Raw genomic sequence first — 20984 nt, 5'->3', positions numbered from 1 at the left:
AGTCCTGGGGAGCAAGAGCACGAAGGGATTGGCATGTGAGGAGGATTTTATAGGACATACGGGCTTTCACTGGGAGCCAGTGGAGGTGCGTAGCTAGGGGACGATTCAGGGTCACCTGATCCAGCCCTAACTACTCTGTCACAGACGAGCCTAATCTTAAAAGTGGGACAGCTGAAGGCTCTGCCTCCCATCCTACTTTTAAAAACTCGAAGAGTGTAGTGTAATGTAAGCCTGCAGCGTGAGAGCGACGCGCTCTGTCCTGATAATGAGGCGCTCTGAGGTCTTTAAGATGTGAGTCTGATCAGTCAGGACTTTGTATTTGAGGAGAAGGATGTGAAATTCAGAATTTAACAGGGAACCAATGAAGAGAAGCTAACATGAGCGTAACATGATCTCTTGCAGCGCTGTTGTGCATTTACACCTGCTTCACATAGCAGCTGATCAGCGGTGCAGAGGTAAGAGCCCATGAGCTCTGTAAGAAAATAAGGTCTCCATTTCACCAGTGTTGTTTTAATCAGCAAATCAGTGTCACACCAGTTTTGGGAAGAAGATCAAGGTTGGAATTTCCAGTTAATGACAGAAAATAAATAATGACGGTGACTCTGAGAATACAATGTTTGTACGAGCTCGGACAGTCGAAACCCTGAAGATGAAAACACAAGTTCAATTCAATTTTATTTATAGAGCCAAATCACAACAACAGTCGCCTCAAGGCGCTTTAGTTTTCTTTGTAAATGTGAAAAAACCACAAACATGCTGCTGTGTAAAGTGAAAAATGTTTTTTTTATTGTGTTGACATTCCGAACAGTCCCAGTACATCTTTATCTATAAAAACTAATCCCTGAATGCTGTAGCTTCATATCCACCTAAAGCCGCGACACCGCTTCTGTCTCAGCCAACAAAATCAGCGAGACTTTCTCTCCATCTTCATCTTCGCCGCGCTCCTCAGTGAGTCACAGCGTTTCCTTGCATATGGCGTGTGGCATCTTCTGTTAACCTTTGACCCTTAAAGCTGCTGAGAAAGTCTTTGAGTGTTTAAAGTTCTGCTTTTTTTTTTTTTTTTTTTTTGTCCGAATTTGAGAGTTTTGGTAAATCGAGGCTGTAAAACTCTACGTTTACACATCAGTTCTGTATCAAAAAGCTACAAAGGTGCTACATTCTTGTTCGGGTGTAATGGCAACGCGTCTCCACGCACAGGCTGCACTGTCCAGGAGGGGGTCCCCCCCTTATCATTTCTCCTCCAGCTGCAGAGCCACTGCAAAGCTGATCCAGAGTCCGTTTAGTCTATTACAGGTTTTAAAGAAAACCTTGTGTAGCCCTTTATTTGTGCTGCAAAGTGAGGCCGATCAGCAGCTGAGACAGTTTCTCCGTCCAAGTTTGTCTCTTATTCAAGTAAAAAAAAAAAAAAAGTCCTTTGGCTACCTGCTGGATGTTTAAGTCTCCGCCTCACTGTCATGTTCATCTTGATTAGTGGGTTCATTTTGGTTTAGAACTCAGCGACCAATGAGACGAGCAGAGAGGCAGAGAAGAGAGAGAGCGACAGGGAGATGGCTGCCGCCCCGCCGCAGTCCTTAGCGTTCTCCTGTAGGACGAAACAAATGTGATGCTCAGTCCTTTCATAGCAGTTTCTCTGAGTACATCAGCGTTCACCTGTTTCACCACACAATCTTTAGTTAGCTTTACAGAATGAACAGCAGATGACTTGGTGTATGAACGGTCAGTGAAGTTGATTTTTCTGTCCATACTCTGGACTCATTTTAGCATACATCATATTCTAACCTGTGCATACTTAAAGCGAGTAGACCTACAGTATCACAGTTTTTCTCTTTTTCTCTCTTTTTTTGCTTTTCTTAGATGCACTCAAACTTTCTATTTACATGGGGCAGCCAATCAAACGACAGCTGGGTTAAAGGGAGGAGGAGCTAAAAACAGCTTACTTCAGACTTGAGTGCTAGAAAATAAGGCAACATATTTTTGGTTTGGCTTCTTTAGTTCTGAACCAACTGATGCAGAGTCTGAGATATTTAACCCACAGTCTGAGTGTTCCTTTGGAGATCATCCTGACATCCTGATAAATGATGCACCACAGTCCAGTGTAAGCAGTAGATTATTACAAGCTATGACCCATCATGCAAACCTCTTCTAGGGGAGTCCAAGAATAAAAATAAGGAGCTGGATTTGTGCCCAATACATCTGCTTTAAACAGCCATCAAGTGTGACGGGACTGATGTTAGAGATTATACACAAGCTGCAACAACGACTGTTAAATGATTAGTGGAACGTTTAAAGTGAAGAATTTGAATCCCTTAAAAAATCACTCTTAAAAGAAGTGATGTTCTGCTTTTCAGCTGACTCAAGGATTTGTTGGATGTGCTGCAGGACAGAGGTGCATCAGTACCCGATTGACCCTGAGACCTGCTTCGCCTTTATTTCACACACAGACACACACAGCTTATGTGTTGTTGCTAGTTTTCTGTGTGAGATTCTTTATTTGCCTTTAAAATCACCACGTTTGTGTTTGTTAAATAGTCTTGCATTTCTTTTGCGTTCACAGTCAGCAGTGGGGCTCAGCACTGACCTTTGGGTGGTAGGCGTGGCATGACTGAGGGCGCCGCCGCACCTTCTGGGATTTCATCCTGTTGCACTTCACTGTGGCGTTATGTTCACAGATATTAAGGAAAACTGGAAGCTCGCTGTGAAATAAATATATAATGGGGACGAAATTTTGTAGAAACAAAGCATGACGTAAATCTGAAGTTTCAAAGCCTCAGCTAAGAGCAAACAGATGTTGTGAGACTGCTCAGATAATCTATTAATGTTCTCATCATTGGCTGTGGAGTGCCAGTGAACTGCATCACTGATCTGAGGGAAAATAAGGAGATTACAGTACAAATGTGATTTTCCAGGCTGAATGCAGTCTTGGCCTCCCTGCAGTATTTGTGGCTGTAAGCATCCAGCAGGGGGCAGCATTTTGCTGCTGAGAATGTGAAGGATATATTTGATCTCTTTGGGCTCCAGCAGAATGGCTCCATACTGACGGGAGCAGTCACAGTAGGCCTGAGTCACGACCAGAACCAGGTTACTGTCAGGAATCTGCTGCACCACAAACATCCTGAAACGCAAAGAAGGCCGCAGTCAGTCACTGCCAATCATTCAATTATGCTTAAGTTGAAACTTCCTCGATTTAAGACCAGATTAACAAACTATGAATGAAGCTTGTTTTGATTTTTAAAGTGTGTGTGTGTGTGTGTGTGTGTGTGTCATACTTCTGGCAGCGTCCACACTTGTTGAGGCTGTTGGCCTCTCTGACAGACGGGTCGTACATGAAGCCTGGGTAAGCTGTGTCGCAGGGCTGCAGCGCGTCCAACTTCTTCTGCTTATGAGCTGTGGACACCACACACACACGTACACACGTTACACAGCATCGCTACACCTGAGATGGCTAGTCCCACTTTTTGATGAGCACAAAATGCCCACAGATGTGCTGTACTCACATGTGTGATAGCCAGCTTTGGCTGAACAGATGAAGATGGATCACAGTGACGACACAGACGGCACACGGAGGTGATGAAGGTGAGGATGGTGATGGAGAGATGATGATGAAGATGAGTAATTTATTAATGAGACCAAATGAAAACAAAACTTTTCTAATCCTTTTCTTTCATAATTTTGTTCTGTAAAGTTTCAGCCTCTGGAGACACGACACTGACACCTGTGCTCACTAATGTGATAACGATGGAAAGGATCCCCAAAGATACTGAGTTCATCCTGAGAGGAGCATGAAAACCTCTTGAATTGCTCTACATATTTTTCCAGACAGCTACAGCATGCTGCCACCTACAAATATTCCTCCACTAATATGAGGTGCAATGATAAAGTTAGGCACATAACTCTGTATAAATAACAGAAAATGTATCCAGCCACCTCCTGTAGCTCTTTGGGGTAAATGCTGAGGTGCTGCTGAGCCAGCTGAGAGACATAGTTCCTCCACTTAGCTGGTCACGCTTCATCAGCCACGAGGCATCCAGGAAAATCCTGGTCAGATGCTGAACCACCTGAATGGACTCAGGTTAATTGGGAGGAGACAGAGCTCTTTACCCCATCTCTAAGGTGGAGCCCAGACACCCATCACATGGATTACTCTTTGAGGATGATTTGCCGTTATGGTGGCGGGGTGGGTAAAGGATTTTTTCTGCTCAAGTAACCCCATGAGCTATGCTGTCTGAGGCAGTTTGGCACCAGTAAGGTCCAAACTATCGATTGAGCAGGAGGTCAGGATGCGATTCCCTATGAAGAGAAAAACAAGGGGCCTGTTCTAACCAAGCAGACTGTATCCAGCCTAACCCAAATGGCCCTGCCTTCCTTTGGCTCCCATGGTCTGCTGTTACTTTCAGGATCAGGCAGCAGTCAGAGGTGGAGCTCATGGTGCTGTGATCCCCAGTTACCAGTACTGGTTGTAGGGATACATTGAGAGTGGTTGTTGTTCCCCTTCACAGGGTTGTGCCGTGTTAGATCCACTGTAATCAGACTGATCTCTACTGTAATGTCCTGAGCAAGCATCGACCTGTGGGACTGAAAATGAAACCAATTTGCTAAAACGTGCAGCTCCACTAATGACCTCTTGAGGCTGCCTCGAAAAAAGAGGCAATCCCAAACCAGCGCTCCTCATAAGATTTAACTTCCCGAGATACAAAGACTTCCCAGATTTGATGGTGATTAAGTGCACTGTCAGAGAACTTGACCAGTCAGGTCAGTCTGAGCTTACCATCCACAAAATAATCAGAGTGCCAGAGACCACAGAGGTTAAAGTCCAGCAGGAACCTGACAGAGACACAAAAACACCTTGTTAAAGACAAAAAAGCACCTGACATCCAGCAGCAGTAAGTGCTGTGAGGTAAACTGTGAAACAACTGAGGCACAAAGCAAAATTTAACTCTGCAGGTTTCAGTCAGTAAAAGTCTTTTGGTTCGGTGATTTAAAAGTTTGAGTCCAGCAGTCTTTAAGTACCACTATTTGATTTATTTTTAAGCTTTAAAAATCTCTCAGTGGTGGAGGTTCAGTTTGCAGTTAAAATGATTTATGCATATTAAAAATGTGAACCACGCACACTGGCTCATTATCCACACCCTGAAGACATGAAGCGGACAGAAGTCTCCCTGGACTTACAGTGTGTTTGCTGTTAACATCATTATGAAGACGTTTCTAATATAATAAGAACAGAAGCACATTAATAGTGACAGAGATGTAGATTTCATCCTATGTTATACCTTTAGAACACTACAATGAAGTTGGAAACTGTATACAGTACAAAATATACGATAATATATATTTTTTTGTCTGTCACAGATTGAGTGACCCCACAGATTCGTGTGCCTAATCTGTCCATTTCCAGCTCCTTCTTTTATTCTTGTACTCTACCAGAGCAGCTTTGCATGATCAAAAGTTCAAAATAATCCTTTATTTGATTCTAAGCATTGATTTACATTTGGTTGCACAATCCCGTCAGCGTAGGACATTGTGATAATGTGATGTTGCTCTTTAGCACTTACATCAGCGCGTTGGAGAAGAACCATCTCATCAAAGCCATGATGACGTAGAATGGCTGCAAAAGGTAAAACAAGAAATGAGAACTTTTGGTAGAATAAAATCTTAAAAACCATCAGAAGATTTCTTTAATCTTCTGATGTTAACCATGTGTTGGTATATAAGAAATTTACAACAGATAATATCAATAGTATAAGAGACAAGCCTCTGTTGTCATCAGTAGCTAAATAGTAATGAGACTCACGCTGAGCAGAGGTCGCGCGCTGCTGGCGTGATGGTGGCCGGTCTTGCACATTGCCTGGTAGTCGAACAACGACACTCTGGAAAAAAGAAAACTCAATTTGAATTGTGACAGGAAAAAAGCGTGTTCTATTCTTCATAGTTACCAACATATTTTACAATAAAAAGAAACATGAGTGGAAAATGTGTCTTGAGTTAGTCATACTTTTTAAACATTCCCATCTTGAGCAACGAAGCCATGATGGACCCGTCTACCTCGCCAAAGAAGCGACCAATCTGTGAAAAACAACATGAAGCCAGCAGGCCTTTGTTATTAGAATTCAGCAACATGAAAATTAGGGATCATTTACAGTGTGGAGTACTTTTACAGAGCTGTAAAACTAACAGCAAACTGGAATGGGGAGTTCATGGACTAAAACTGGATGGTAATAAAAGTGTCACCCCTCTGCTGAGCACCAGTGATACCTGTGAGGCATCTCTGCAGGACCCAAAGGACACTAAAAGGTAAAACCCACAGCAGCCAGAGCCTGCTCATCATTGGTCAAGAAATACAGTTTCTGCTTTATCGCAAAACTTCAGAACAGTTTCTTTCCTCAGGCCATGAGACCACTGAATCATCTTTCACACTTTGTTTTAATGTTGAGATTCAGTTTTGATTATTTTATTTTGGATTTTTTGTGTTAGTTTCATTTGGTGAAACAACACTACCATGTCTATGTGCAAGCTGCTGTTTCATAATAATAAGTGATCGTGAATCTCAAACAGCTACATTGGTTTGAAAGAGGAAATGAGGGAACTACAGTCTCTTGACAAGCACCTTTTAAATGACTTTAACTCCATGACAGTTTTTGCTGGAGACAAAATTCTAACTATTCTGGTAAGAATAGAAATGAAACGTTATGTTTATTTTTATCTTTTTTGTATCCCAGTAGCACAAAACATTCACTGGGTACTGCTGTTTGAACACAGGTAGAAAAATCAGCTCCTCTTAGATTTTGCCATGCCCAGTTCATAGTACCATAACTCCCAGACCACTGTGGGCTGGAGAGAAAATAAAAATGGTTCCTAAAAATGAGAATTATTTTGTAATCTTGCAGCCAAAATTACACAAGAACTTACTTGGGTGTTAAACGGTAAAGTTATCATGCTGACCCATCCATCCACCCTTCCCTCCTCTGTTACTCCTGTTATTATTACTATAGTCACCAGAGGGCGCTGTTGCCATAAAATGAAATTCTTGGTCATGTGCTCAGGCCAAATGACTCTACATAAATGTCAACCAGTAGCCATTTAGCTGGTAATCTAAGTGCATGCACATCCTTAAAAAGTAGCCTCAAATTAAATTTCCTACACTCAACTTTCCTGAGTTTGTGGAAAACATTACTCTCTTGGCAGTCTCATCTATTCTAAGATAGCATGTAAATAGAACATGATCAGTCAGCAGGTTTACATGAAGATAAGGAATGTTTCAGACACATTTAAAGTCACTGCTGCGTTCAGCCTGAGAGTCTGCAGTGTGTCGGCTCTTTCCGGCGCTCAGCAGCAGCAGCAGGACCAGAGTCTCTGAATTATTCAGAGCATTTTGTCTCAGCGGCTCTGTTCACGTTTACAAGCTGCTCTCTGCCCACACTTCATCTCTGTCTGGACGGATTCTCCCAGCAGCCTCGGAGGATTCACAGGTTGCTGAGTGTTGGCAGTTGGATGCTGCTTACACACCAAAGTTGACCCTCTGTTTTCCTGGCAGCAGCAGTTGCAGCAGAGTGTAAACACACTGAACTAAACAAAAGCACAACGAGTGCCAGGAGCTCGGCGGGCGCGCAGCAGCAAAGGCAACCAGGCAGGTTCAGGTTTCCATGCTGCCTCTGAAGGGCTTCAACCAAAACTGGCTCATTATATTTAACAGGCTGAGAAAATATCCACCAGTAAAGATCAGGATTCATGACATCATTGTCTAAACAAAAAAGCAGAAACTTTGATTTAAAGAAAAATTAAATGTTTTTCAGACAAAATTTTTCTGGAGAACCTGCAAATCTGTGAGTTACAAGTAAGGCGTTCACAATAAGTTAAAAGCGGGCATGGTGTAAGGTTTATTAGAAGAACAACAGCATGCTTGAATATACATATATATATATATATATATATACATATATATATATATATATATATATATATATATATATATATATATATGTGTGTGTGTGTGTGTGTGTGTGTGTGTGTGTGTGTGTGTGTGTGTGTGTGTGTGTGTGTGTGTGTGTGTGTGTGTGAAAACTAAGGAACAACCTACATGACGAAAAAATGAACCCACTGTGAAAAGTGTCAAAATTGCAGTTCCTCTAATGTCCACTAGAGGCTGGAACATAAACTGAGTCAGTCCCCACAGACTCCCATGTTAGACTGTCCAACTCTGTGGCATTAAAAATCAACACATAAAAACAGTTTAGTTCATAGTTACAGTATAATCACAGTATAATCTCAAATGTATGCTTAGCCTCAGATATTTGGAAGAAAATGTACGGATATATGCGAAGCTTCCAAACATGGTCCAAGAGAGGAAAACACAGGAAGCAGTTAGGAAACCTGCCGAAATGTAACAACAGGTGTATGACTTGGCCTCCAAATTCCTTAACCTAATTTGTTATTCAATGCAATCCAGCTTGAGATGGGCTGTAAAAACAAGCCTAGTATCCAATATCTCATATGTCATGTCTTGGTGACCTAATAGGATGATCTGATATCCTTGTGTCGGTGTTGTTCCCACATCATCATAATAAATGTTGTTCCAGGTTCAACATTGCAAGTGACCAATCACATTGTTGTGACGTCATACTTTTGCAAGCCAAGCGATTCATTCATTTATGAAATTCCAATGTTGTAAGGACAATATGTATAATGCTTAACGTTTATTAAAGAACAGTATCCTGAAATGCAAAGAATTCAAATTGCTGGATCGGTGGACAGAGGCAGTTTCTCGCAATTTATGTAGATTTTTTAAGGCGTTTTTTTCCGGTCGCAAAAGTATGACATCACAACAATGTGATTGGTCACTTGCAATGTTGAACCTGGAACAACATTTATTATGATGATGTGGGAACAACACCGATACGAGGATATCAGATCGTGCGTGACTAATATCCCAGGACCTTTGAGGTCTTCTGAGGTATTTGGGCTGTTTTGGTGTCATAAAGTTTAATTCTGAGAGACTAATGTTCTAAAATGTCCAAAGTATGTACAGTCCAACAGTTTCATTCAGTCAGTTTCTACTTTTTTAGTTGTAAGTAGTTTCCAGTAATTATGTTTCCCCTTACAGGGTCGCTAGCAGGCTACAGACTCCAAGACGTGTTCATTTCATCACATTATCACATAGTTGTACTTTTCAGTCTAACCTGCTTTCAGCCCCGAGGTTGAACACTGTACTCTCACAGCAGGTTCTCAGACAGGATCATTGATCATCACTCGGACGTTTCCTCCACACATGGCCAGCACCACCCAAAACAAGCCTTCTGTTTTGCTTTGTCACCCTGCTCACTACACCTTCTCTTGCTGACCCATTTCTTATAGTCAGCACTGACTTAATTTCTCTGCTGATTAAATATTTACCATGCCCTGCACAGCGGCTTCGGCATCGGGGTGGATTCGGGGCGTTTCCGCAAACTTCCTGCAAATCCCAGAGCTCAGCAAAACATCGAGGAAGTGCTTCATCATAATATCTGCTTAGTAAGACCACTGGGAATGCAGGAGGCATGCAAATAATGAAGAATGAGCTGATTCTGGCTTTAGGGTTACAGAATATTTTGCTGCTGCATGTAGCTGATGTTTCTCCTTTTAATCATACTTGAACACAGCTCTACTAGAAGGTCTAGTTTTCATTTAACAGCAAAGATCTCACTGCTACTCATCAGATATTGCACCAGTTGAACAAAAACATCCAGTGGCATTGCATTTGCAACAGCTCAACCTAAAAGCTTCTCACCTCCATGGGCACTTGTTCACTATGTGTTTTAGTTCCGTTCTTTTTGTGAGGGACAATCCACAAAAACATTAACCTCATGTTTAGCTTGTAGTCAGCTTCCATCTGCACTTCCTGGACAGGAATGTAGAACAGTATAATACAAATACACACATATACATATACAGAGGGCATTAAACACAAATAGAATGATGTAATAATTAGCCTAACAGCACACTTTAATAAACATAACAAGACAATTTCTCCATCACTGTCCTATCTGAATCCAAACATCACAGGCTGTGTGATATAACCATTTTTAGAGGTTTAGAATTAAACAACAAGGCACATGCTTCCACCCTCACACTCGCTCTGCATCTCCATTTTGCTTTCAAAGATCTCCTGCAGCATGACTGAGATACCACCTTTATTCTTTGTACAGGCTTTATAAAGACATTATAAGGGAGTGACACACCTTTCAGGTCTGAAAAGTGCAGCCAAGGTGGAAAAGGCATTAAATCTGCATTCTTTCTAATGACCAGCAGTGGCCGACTACTCTGGCTGCAAGAAGACTTACGTCTGTGAGATTACAGGCTCTATTTGTAGACATCTTGCTTCATTAAGAGACTTCACTGACCAATCGTGATCTCACGGTGGCTACGTCAGTCACAGATATCTGGGTCAAGACTTCCGCTTTTCCTGTCCCCTGGATACCATTTATGAAATCAGATATGTGTTCATACATGGTGAATAGAAATGCAATGCAACTGCTACACAACTACAGACTGCTGAAACATGAAACATTAGAAGCAGCCCTAAAACTCTCATCCCTTGCCTACAGATTGTTCATGGCCAGTTTGAAGAAATTAATTTTGATAATTTAAGCTAAAGTAACTCACTTTGGCTTTTGTACAGATGTGTTTAAATCAAGTTTCCTGAAGATTTTAAATAGAGTGCCCCAAGGCTTAATTTTAGGCCCCATTTAATTTTTTTTATTAATAAAATAGGAAATAGGAAATAATATGCCTACAGATAAAAAGAGCACCTTTATGCTGATGACACCATACGCTGCTTAGTTGGCTCTTCTCTGAATGAAATGCTGAGGAGCTACAAGTTGCCTTTCAGCAGCTGAGGGTATTATTTTGAAATTTAAAATGGGTTCTTAATGGTAATCTTAAGAGCTTGAAAAAAGTAGGTGTCTGGACTTCTGAAGCCTTTTAAATGAGAAATGTAACATCTTTCCAAACCTAAAGACATCCAGTCGCCTTCTTTTTTCAAGCCTTTCCAGGGGTGTCGAAGTCCAGGCCTCGAGGGCCGGTGTCCTGCAGGTTTTAGATCTCACCCTGGGTCAACACACCTGAATGAAATGATTGGTTCATTACCAGGCCTCTGGAGAACTTCAAGACATGTTGAGCCATTTAAATCAGCTGTGTTGGCTCAAGGACACATCTAAAACCTGCAGGACACCGGCCCTCGAGGCCTGGAGTTGCCCACCCCTGACCTACACAGACATATCTACGCAATGCTGACTAAACCAAATTTATGTTGTTTTCCACAAATCACTCCCAGATCTTAGATCTCAGGTTTTCATACCCTTTAAATAGATGTTATGTTCAAGAGTATAATCTTACAAATATTTGGGTATTTTGAGTGAATATTGAGAAATTAGGGGAAAAGCTGAAGGCTGGATTGGGTTTTTATTATTGAAATATGGTTCGTTTGAATGTATCAGTAAGGAATGTCTTGCAGCAGGGACTCACAGGGTCTGGTGATTACTTAACGTGTCACCTTTCAGTTTATACATTGATTAATGTAATTTTTAAAATAGAAATATTTAATGAAAAAAATAATAAAAATCAATTTTATGATTTGAATTTATGAAAATGAGTTTAAATTTCTTAAACTTAATAAGACTGATCTGAGAACTGGTGTTTCTAAAGAGGGAGCTAGGGTGAAGCTTGTTTGGAGTAGAAACTAAATAAACATAGGTTATGAAATCCTTTTAACATCAGTTGGACTGCTGACTAAGTTACTGAAGTGATCCAAAGACACTGCAAGCTGACTGATCTCATTTAAGTCAAGGCGCTAAAGGTAACCTTAAATTATTTCTCTTATTGCAGCACACATAGAAAATTTTGTCCCCTGTAACCTCAAACTCAAAGTGCTTCTGGCAGCCAGAAGGTCAGCATACATTAAGTACGGATCATCTGGCCTTAAGATCACTAAGACTGTCATGTAACACAAACATCAGGCGTGCCCATGTACAGCTGTACTGGAGGCAAGTTAAAAAGCTGAAATACTTTAAGCGAAGCAGCAGATGTGGGATTGGAACATGGCCGCTCTGTACCAGAGTGTGTATATGTTGAGTTTGTGCATGTATGGAAGTTTGGTAGGTTCAGGATTAATCCTCAGTGATGTGGCTCTTAACAGGCTGGGTTAATCCAGAGTTAACGAGCAGCTGTCAGATGGACAGCAAACTCGCAGTCCTCACATTTCTTTACTGGATGACATCACCTTATGGTGACATGCACTATATTGCCAAACGTATTGACTCACTCCAAATAATTAAATTCAGGTGTTCCAATATCTTCCATGGCCACAGGTTTTTAAAATCAAGTACCTAGGCAGACTTCTTTTACAAACATTCATGAAAGAACTGGTTGCTGTCATTGAATTCCAGGGTGGTACCGTGATAAGATGGAGTTCAGCTGGGAAATTTCCTTGATGCTAAATATTTCACAGTCAACTTCTAGTGGTATTATAACAAAGTGGTGCTGAAGTGTATAGTGCTCAGCGGTCGCCAACTTTCTGCAGAGCCAGTCACTACAACCCTCCAAACTTCATGAGATTAGTTTAAGAATAGAGCTTTATTTATTGTTATTACTGTTATTTACTCTTAGACCTGAAGCTTCTCGGATGAAACGTCTTCAAGAAAATTAAAAGAGTCCAGACGCTTTTCTTTCCAAGCTCCTTAGACTACGATGACCTGGATGACTGAGAACCTTCGCAGACATACAGTATGTTTCACACAATACTGTATAACCAAAATACAACCAGAGTGAAATCCCCAGTTGCAAAGAGACACAACACAAACAAGTCATGTCAATATGATTGCATTTATAATTAAGACAGCAATTATTTGTTGCCAATCTATCTGAGACTGATTGCAGTCAGTTCGAGCTGGACTGTGATTGTCTGAACAAAGGTTATTGCCCTCAACCTGTGAAATTGCTGATTGATTAAAAGTGATCACCCAGAGGTTGAGGCTGCTGCACATTCAACTTCTGGGCATTGCAACTACTTGCAATCAGTTTATAACAACAACAAAAATTCATTGCAATCAACGAGCAACCACCTGATCTTCCAAGCTGTAATGAAGTTGCACCAACATGAGGTCTGCAAATTACCACATCACATCATCATGTAACAGTTCTAATGTTTTGGTTCTGTTATATAAATAAATATTAATGGAAAAAATACTGCTACAGATTTTAAAACTGAAACACAACAAAAAACTATATAAAAAATATAATAAATGTCTGCTGTCTGGCTCTGCCATCAATCTGTGGAGTAATTTTGAAAAAGCTAAAAAAGGCAGCTGTGCTGATGCAGTAACACTGCAGAGGTTCGTGAGACTTTCAGCTGTGTGGTTGCAGACTAATCTACTCTTTTTGCATTTCTTAATTTGCTGCATTCTTTGTGTGAATTAGCAGAGCGACTGTTATGTTTTCTTGTGGGATTAGTAGAGATGCTGATTGCATTAGCACTCTGGGTTGTACCATTAATGACGCCATGATGCCGCCAAGTCGTGTGGCTTGTGGAAAAACAACAAACAACTTTTAAAACTTATTTTAGGACTAACTCAGAAGTCTTGATGCAGTTTAAAAAATATCAGATTTGAAAAGCAATTCCATACATAAGTTAAGAATCCCCACTGATTTAGACAGAGATATTAAAATGACTGCCCATAGGCCTGTCGAGTGGCAAAACTTCCTTTTAAAACTAAACTGTCAACATTAAAAAATAAATCCTTTGTGTTTAATTACAGTGTTGTCCTTAAAACACAACTGGAGCTGAAATATCTGCAGCACAATCACTCAAGGCAAAGATTGCAGTCATTCTCATTTGAGAAACATGAAGTACAATTTCCAACCCTCCCTTTTCCTCTGATGTTTTTCATCAGTACTGTAAATATGTGTGATTGTCTTACTGTTCCTCTTCTGAAAGTTTGTGATGATGCAAGTGCGCACTCATGGTGCAACCATAAAGGGCTGATCCAAGAGTTTTTCCCACTTACTTTAACACTGGCCTTGATGGAAGTGGAGGTTTGAGTTTTAATGACGTAGGACAGAAAACACAGTGAGCATGCTTCAGGGAAGTAAGTAAGTTTTCCTTGTTTGCAAGAAAATTCTACTTGCAGGGCTTTTCTCTGAGAAGAGATGAGATGGACTTAAACCCACACGTAAACACAAGTGTGATCTCAGCCTGGCGAAGTCAGATCTATCCTGCTTCACAGGTCAGACGAAGGAGGCAGGCGCAGCAGCTGTGATGTTTACTGTTAATGCATCACACACGCACACAGATTAAGACCCAAACTGTCCTCAAATCCTGTGAGGCATCCAGATGTTGATTATGAGCACATTAAATGGTCCAGAGAGCTGCGTCAGGCTGAGAAATCACCTCCTGACTCTGACTGCAGGTCTGACAGACGGACAACACATCCACGACAATGATCGCATTTTAAAGATTTAAAAATCAAAAATAAACACAACTTCTTGACTCCAAGCAGGTTAAACAGAGGATTCAAAACCCAGTTTTTCTTGGTCAGTTCAATTCAATTTTATTTATATAACTCCAAATCTATAATAATGGTCACCTCAAGGTGCTTTGTAATGTAAAATAAAGACACTACAAAAATAGAGAGAAACTCCAACAATCAAACGACTCAATATTAGCAAGCATTTGGTGACAGTGGGAAGGAAAAACTCCCATTTAACAGCAAGAAACCCCTTGAAGAGCCAGAGCCTTGTTTTTTTTTTCACATTTTCCCTTCATACACAACATCAGGATTTAAAGTCAACATTAGAAAAACAAGATAGGAAACAAGGTTTAGAACAAACAAACAAACAAACAAACAAACAAACAAACAAACAAACAAAAATCTGTTTCAAAAAATGTCCTTGGGGATTATTTCAAATACTCTTATACCAAACACACTACATATTTACAGCCTCGATAAATTCGGTGTAAAGATACTTTTTGATACTTTTTTCACATACTCATCTTCCTCCCCAAACCTCCAAGCTGTCTGCTGGAGTTTCCTTCCTGTTAAAAAGGAGTTTTTCCTTCCCACTGTTGCCAAGCACTTGCTCACAGGGGGGAATTATTGGAGTTTTCTCTGTATTACTGTAGGGTCTTTACCTAAAAGTATAAAGTGCCTTGGAGCAAATGTTGTGATTTGGTGGTATTTTACCTCCTAGGACCTTGTGTCCACATATGTGGACATCACATTTTTCTCAAAGACAAAAAACTAATCTTGTAATTCTTTGTTTTTACATTTTTTAGGTCCCAATCAGCCCAAATAGCAAAGAAAAATAAAAAATGCATGCCATGAGAGAGCTTGGGTCTTAGGAGGTTAAAAAACAAACAAACCAACACTATACTATACTGAATATCGTACACAACTCAAGCTTCTCGGGCAATGCAGCATTTAGCTGCCCCCAGCGTCCTGTCTTTCACCCTCCCTTTAACTGTCTGTTAACCCGGATGATTTGTCTAATGCTACGTGTTGAGAAGCAGGTAGGCACTATTACTGAGAGAGAGAGTACTCGTGCTCCAAACGTCATTGTGAAAGCACACAGTCTATAGGAGAGAGTGACAGTGCATCCTCAGATGTTTGTCAACGCATCCCTGCTATTATAAAGTCACTGCTCGAAATCATCGCAGGCCAAAATGACTCTGCAGTGCAGATCTAAAACTGTAGGCAAGGGCACAGATACAGTTGCTGGGTATATTTAAATTTTAAGCACACAAAATTCTGACTTCAAAATACCCACCAACAATTTTTATATATCCAAACAATGTGTAACAGTCATTTAGAAAACAGGGAACTGATGCAGTCATTTGATATTTTCCATCTTTTTCTGCTGAAGTAAACTGAAGTGTGGATGTGACTTTGTGAAAGGACGTAAAGTTTGGTTGCCAGAGCAATCAGAGAAAAGTTTGTGCCATGAAATTCCTCACAAGAAGGTTTCTTTTATTTGGATCATAGTTTCTGCTGCTGACGTTTTAGTCTGTGTATTTCTTTGGTGGACTTTGAGCATCACAAAGCAGACTGATGGCTCCTGAACAAAATGATCCAGATGGATAAATAGTCCAAAGGGCCAGAGGAAGAATACAGAGATTTGATTCAGAGGTGAAGTGTCCCTTTAAAACGAACTGCCCCACAAGCATAGTGGTAAAGAGTGGTGGATCTTACCTCTCTCCTCTCTTTGGACAGCATGACAAAGCCGTTGTTGTCGACCAGGTAACAGCTCAGATCCTGAACAGGAAGAAGCAGAAAGAAACGGGTCTCTTTAGGATCTTCTAACACAGAGGATGATTGTTGGTGATGAGCAACAAACAAGAAACAACTGCTGTGCACTTACAGCACTGTCACAGCTGAGAGGACACACACCTTCAATGTCTGAACACTGGAGGAAGGGAAGGAAAAGGAAAGTGTGGAGATTTGAGAGAATTTAGTCTGAATGCTTCTTTTTATGGAAAGTAATAAACCAGTAAAAACAACATAATTAATTTAATTAATGTTTACTTACATCTGTGTCGTTGGGCTGCAAGATGAAACAGACAGTGAAAAGAGTGATGCATAAATTAAAATGTAATTATTATAAGAAATTAGAGATAATAAGCAACATTTATGTTGGCATCCTGCAGAAAACTAAAGCTCGGCTGTGAATCCGTTTCTGTGATAAACACAGAAAATTTATACGATGCAGGTGAGGATGGATGACAGCAGCTTTCACCCTCACGCTGCTGCAGTTTTTAAATTCAGATTTTTGAATCCATCTTCCTTAAATGATCCCTTTAATCTGCTTAAACTGTCACAAAGAGCATCTACTTGCATAAGATGTGGTTTTATTTTGGGTCACACACCATCATTTGGTTTAAGAGCACCAACAGCTTCAGTTTCCACTCGCCAGGATCAGTTTTCTGCTATAAAAATGCAAGAAGGCATACTTTTACATCCTGTTTTGAAGACGAGAACCTCTAATCCCCAAACTTTAAACTCCACCGAGGCTGAGAGGTTTTTACTGAAAGGGAATGACACGTTACGAAGCTCAGAAACTGTAAATCAGCTGCAAGAGAATGTAAATGTGTTGAGTGGGTCGGATGAGTTAGTGTCGGCACTGAAGCTATCCTGTAAATACATTAATCCAGCCCGTCACAGCTGTCAGCTCCTATTAATAACATTATCTACACCATCAACCTCCACGGGACATCTGCAGCTCTGCTTCTGCTTCACTTAACTGCAGGGGGGACGTTTGCAAGGTCAAAGACCTGCGGAGAGAGTGTAATACTAGCCGGCCTTCTGGGGACAACTTTTTCAACAGGATCAAAAGTTTGTAGCCAATTTTCAGCTTATTACACAGCAGGAAGGAAACCTGCAGAGCTCAGTTTGCTTCTATTAGATCTTCACCATCAGGGGGAAAAAATAAAGTCTGTTTCCTAAATTATAAGGGGCTCTTCTTGTGCTCTGCAGTCGTTCCAGTCCATGACAAAAATACCTCTGCTTGGAGTCACTAGGTAGAAATACAGCAGCAATCTTTCCTTCTCTTTATCAGATGGGAAAAAGGTTTTGTAATTAGCACCTTCTTACATCTATTACAGAGACGATCAAGATCAAAACCATTAACTATTAGATAATGTGTGGCTGGGATTTGGTCCTGTTATCTCCTGTAGCTCCTGTTCCTCTGATTGGAGACACTATTCCTCACCATGCCAGGTGCTGACAGGTCAATTTTTTGTGGGGATTTTCTCAAAGCTACAGGATAAATACAGTCAGAAAGCAGATGAATAATCAAGTTGAAGAGAAAGCCACTTTTATTTACTTCGGTCACAATCCTGAACTAATCACACCTCGATATTTTACATGAAAAGGCTGCAGCACCTTCAGAGTGCGGTTGGCAAGAAGCAGACTTGGTGTTGGAGCGCTTTACAGCCCATTTCCACAATGCTGGTTGCTTTGAAACATTTAATGTTCAGTCCTTTTCACAGCTCAGGGAGAGGTTGGAGGGCCAGACTGGAGTTGGGCCTACATCTCTTGTTTGGTTCAACCATCTGAGGGATTATCTGCACCACAGTTCATTACAACCAAAGCTCATTGTTATAATTTACTTAAGGGTCTTTCTTGAAAAGAAATCAACACTCTGTTTTGTGTTGGGATAAACAGACGTCATTTATGATGGTGGTCTGCTGTAGTACCAACATCACCCACTTTCTGATATTTCTGTGCAAAAGCTTAATAAGTCCAAGAAGAGACACATGGAGAAGGAAATGAGCAAAAATGGGACCTCTTTAGACTAAATGACCCAACAGGACTAACTAAAGAGCACAATCCATTTCTGATGTATTATTAAGAATGAAATCCACTAGCTTCTGATCTTATTGACTTTATTCTATATGCACATTTTGGTTTAATCCTAATGAAAGGTCGGAGAGAATTATCGCCTACACTTAATGATTTTTGCTCTCTAATGAACAAAAAGGAAAATTGAAAAAATGACCTCTGAATCTGGAGGATTATAACTGAACAGTCACAAGCAAGAATCTCTTCTGTGTCCTTGGAAACTTGGTGACATTTGGTGCTGCTTGTTAACTACCTGGAAGACTCTGGCCCAACTGCAGACGAAGCTGCATCTCCACCACGAAGACGTTTATGATCCCACAGGGGGCGGAGATATAAAACTTGGATGGCTTGATAGCTTATTTACATTTTAGCACCTCTGGCTTTAAATATTCTCAAAAGTCTGCACTGTTTCAGATCAAACCTGCAACTGCAGACAGTTTGTACAAGGTCACAGCCAGAATACAGTTCAGCAGGGAATTAGGATGCTAAAAACAAGCCTCTGTTTGTCCTCTGATACTGTATATTCAGTCAGATCTTAGTTTTTATATCAGAGGACATAGAAAAGTAACACAACTGTGAATCGGTTAGTCTTCAATTCTATTCTGCAATGAAGTTATCAGTGCTGTAACATCAATATCCGATCAATGCCAGACTCCCACCAGGTGCATGTTGAGGAAGTCTCTGTGTTCAGGGTCAATTTAGCAGAATTTGACAGAAAACTAGTGCCGTGGTCTTTGAAATCCCAGCTGCTCCATCCATTGAAAATGATGGTGTGAATAAGAGTTCTGTAACAGGAAGTGCATGTTTCATTTCACCAAATCAGGGCAGGAAATAAGAAAGAAACAAAGAAATTAAAATACATCCGCATGTTTTATCCACTTTAGAAAAAAGGCAATTAAAGCCTTTGAGCTAATGTTAACGTCAGCTTGAGTTGAGCTGCTGGGCCCTTAGTCTTGACTGGCAGGTGTTTGTCTTTGCAGTTTGTTGCTCCAGTTCATCGTTCTCATATACACACATTTACAAATACCAGTTTCATAAGCCAACTGTTTTGTTTTTTTTAGAGATATTTAATTAATTAATAAAAGTCAAATACAAAGCCCATTCGAAGTCAGAATGCTATGTTAAATATAAAGAGCACTTAACCCTTTATTTAGAAACTGCACAAAAGGAAAAAGTGGGTTGCAAAGACGGTTGCACATGTGCAACAAATAAAGCAGCTAACTATACCAACTACAGTATATCAGATATACCAGTTAAATGTGTGGTAGGATGTGGGCTGACATGAGACTCAAATATATTTAGCAACTGATTTTAGTGTCTTTTTTCTTTGTCTTTTTCACTCCTCCAATACGCTCTGCTGTCCTCCATGCTCTTATTTTGAAAGTTCCATCTCTGATATTAAGAAATCCTCAGCCCCGGTGTGACATTTGTCATCCTGCAGTCTGACAGACATCAAATCCACTATCTTGAACTGTTGCAGTTTCTATTTCTGCTCGGAAGAACCACTGCAAGGTGGATGGTCTCTCTAAGCGGACCCTGCATTTGGTTTGACATTAACTCGTAACTTAAAGTGCTTGATTTGAACAGATGCTGCTGCCTGTCACATTATTCTGACAAATTCATATGGTGACCCCTAACTGAGAGATTATGTGAGAAAATCTCTACATGTAAACAGCAAAGGTTACAAAATAAGGAATTAGAAACATTTCAAAGGTTTTGGTAGAAAGCAAATGCCTGGCTGTGATGTTCTAAGGTACACTTAAAACACAATCTCCACCAACACCTTTAGCTGGTTTGTGTTTCTGTAGTCAGCTTCAGCCCGCTTTTTAAGGGAAAAGTCACTTAAACTTCCTGTCAACCTCTAGACAATAAACAGAGGTCAATGAAATGACCCCAAAAATGAAAGAAATCAGACAATGTGTGTTTGTGTGAAAGTGAGTCCTGCGGTCACCTGCTTGGCGATGGCCCAGAACCGCTTTTCCAGCCAATCCAAGGACATCTGCAGCCCGACAGCTAAAAATAGAAAACACACAGAGACACGCGCAGCATTAAGACAGACGCAGGGTAAGATGGACTCTGCAGAGGCGGCGCTGAACATTTTGCTGTGTTTGTGGAGGAAAGGGAGGTGGACAGGAAATCAATTCGACCCTCGGTTCACCTCTGTCGTGTCCTGACGCCAATGAAGGGATGTAAACACTGATGAGCCTGATGGTGTGTGTGCTCCCTGCAGGCTGGGTAATGACACATCTCTGGGTAATGCTCTGTAGCAGCTTCATTACTGTGAGCATCAGACTGTAGTACACAGCAAGCATTTAGGAGCATGTTGAATGGGGAACAGTTTATATTCTGTTGAGAATCCGTGTCAAGTTAAATCTGGGCTGATGTGTCTAAAGACTTCACCACTTGCTGAAACCTTCGCCTGAATAACATTGGTTCGATTAGTGTGTACAAACTGTAACTCAAAGCAGATTCATCTAGTGCTTTTCTAGAGTAGCTCTACATGATTCATAGTTTAGATGAATCCTTTATCTTTCAACATGTATATTAAACAAATATGTAAGACTGCTTTCTTTAATTTTTGCAGTATTGCTAAAATTAGAAGCATCCTGTCTCAGAGTGATGCTG

General features: G+C 40.7%; 1 protein-coding gene across 3 annotated transcripts in view; it reads right to left on the bottom strand.

The window, feature by feature from the left end:
* Window positions 1-764: 764 nt before the first annotated feature.
* The window catches only part of LOC102198662 (voltage-dependent calcium channel subunit alpha-2/delta-4-like), a 77067-nt gene continuing 56847 nt past the window's right edge, over window positions 765-20984 (bottom strand). For 2 of the 3 annotated variants that reach the window (XM_005748763.1, XM_005748764.1), the window contains 13 exons: window positions 20311-20372; window positions 16549-16563; window positions 16381-16425; window positions 16212-16274; window positions 5990-6060; window positions 5789-5864; window positions 5550-5602; window positions 4766-4821; window positions 3495-3515; window positions 3267-3384; window positions 2997-3112; window positions 2579-2661; window positions 765-1582 (listed from right to left, as the gene is read on the bottom strand). In XM_005748763.1, coding sequence (XP_005748820.1) covers window positions 1487-1582; window positions 2579-2661; window positions 2997-3112; window positions 3267-3384; window positions 3495-3515; window positions 4766-4821; window positions 5550-5602; window positions 5789-5864; window positions 5990-6060; window positions 16212-16274; window positions 16381-16425; window positions 16549-16563; window positions 20311-20372 — 875 coding nt within the window. In that variant the 3' untranslated portion in view covers window positions 765-1486. The remainder of the gene's footprint in view (window positions 1583-2578; window positions 2662-2996; window positions 3113-3266; window positions 3385-3494; window positions 3516-4765; window positions 4822-5549; window positions 5603-5788; window positions 5865-5989; window positions 6061-16211; window positions 16275-16380; window positions 16426-16548; window positions 16564-20310; window positions 20373-20984) is intronic. The other variant, XM_005748765.1, reaches the window with a different exon arrangement.

Source organism: Pundamilia nyererei, unplaced genomic scaffold (assembly GCF_000239375.1).
Source record: "Pundamilia nyererei isolate P.nyererei 1_Seehausen unplaced genomic scaffold, PunNye1.0 scaffold00229, whole genome shotgun sequence".
Classification (NCBI taxonomy): domain Eukaryota; kingdom Metazoa; phylum Chordata; class Actinopteri; order Cichliformes; family Cichlidae; genus Pundamilia; species Pundamilia nyererei.
This window is presented reverse-complemented; position numbering and strand designations above follow the sequence as displayed.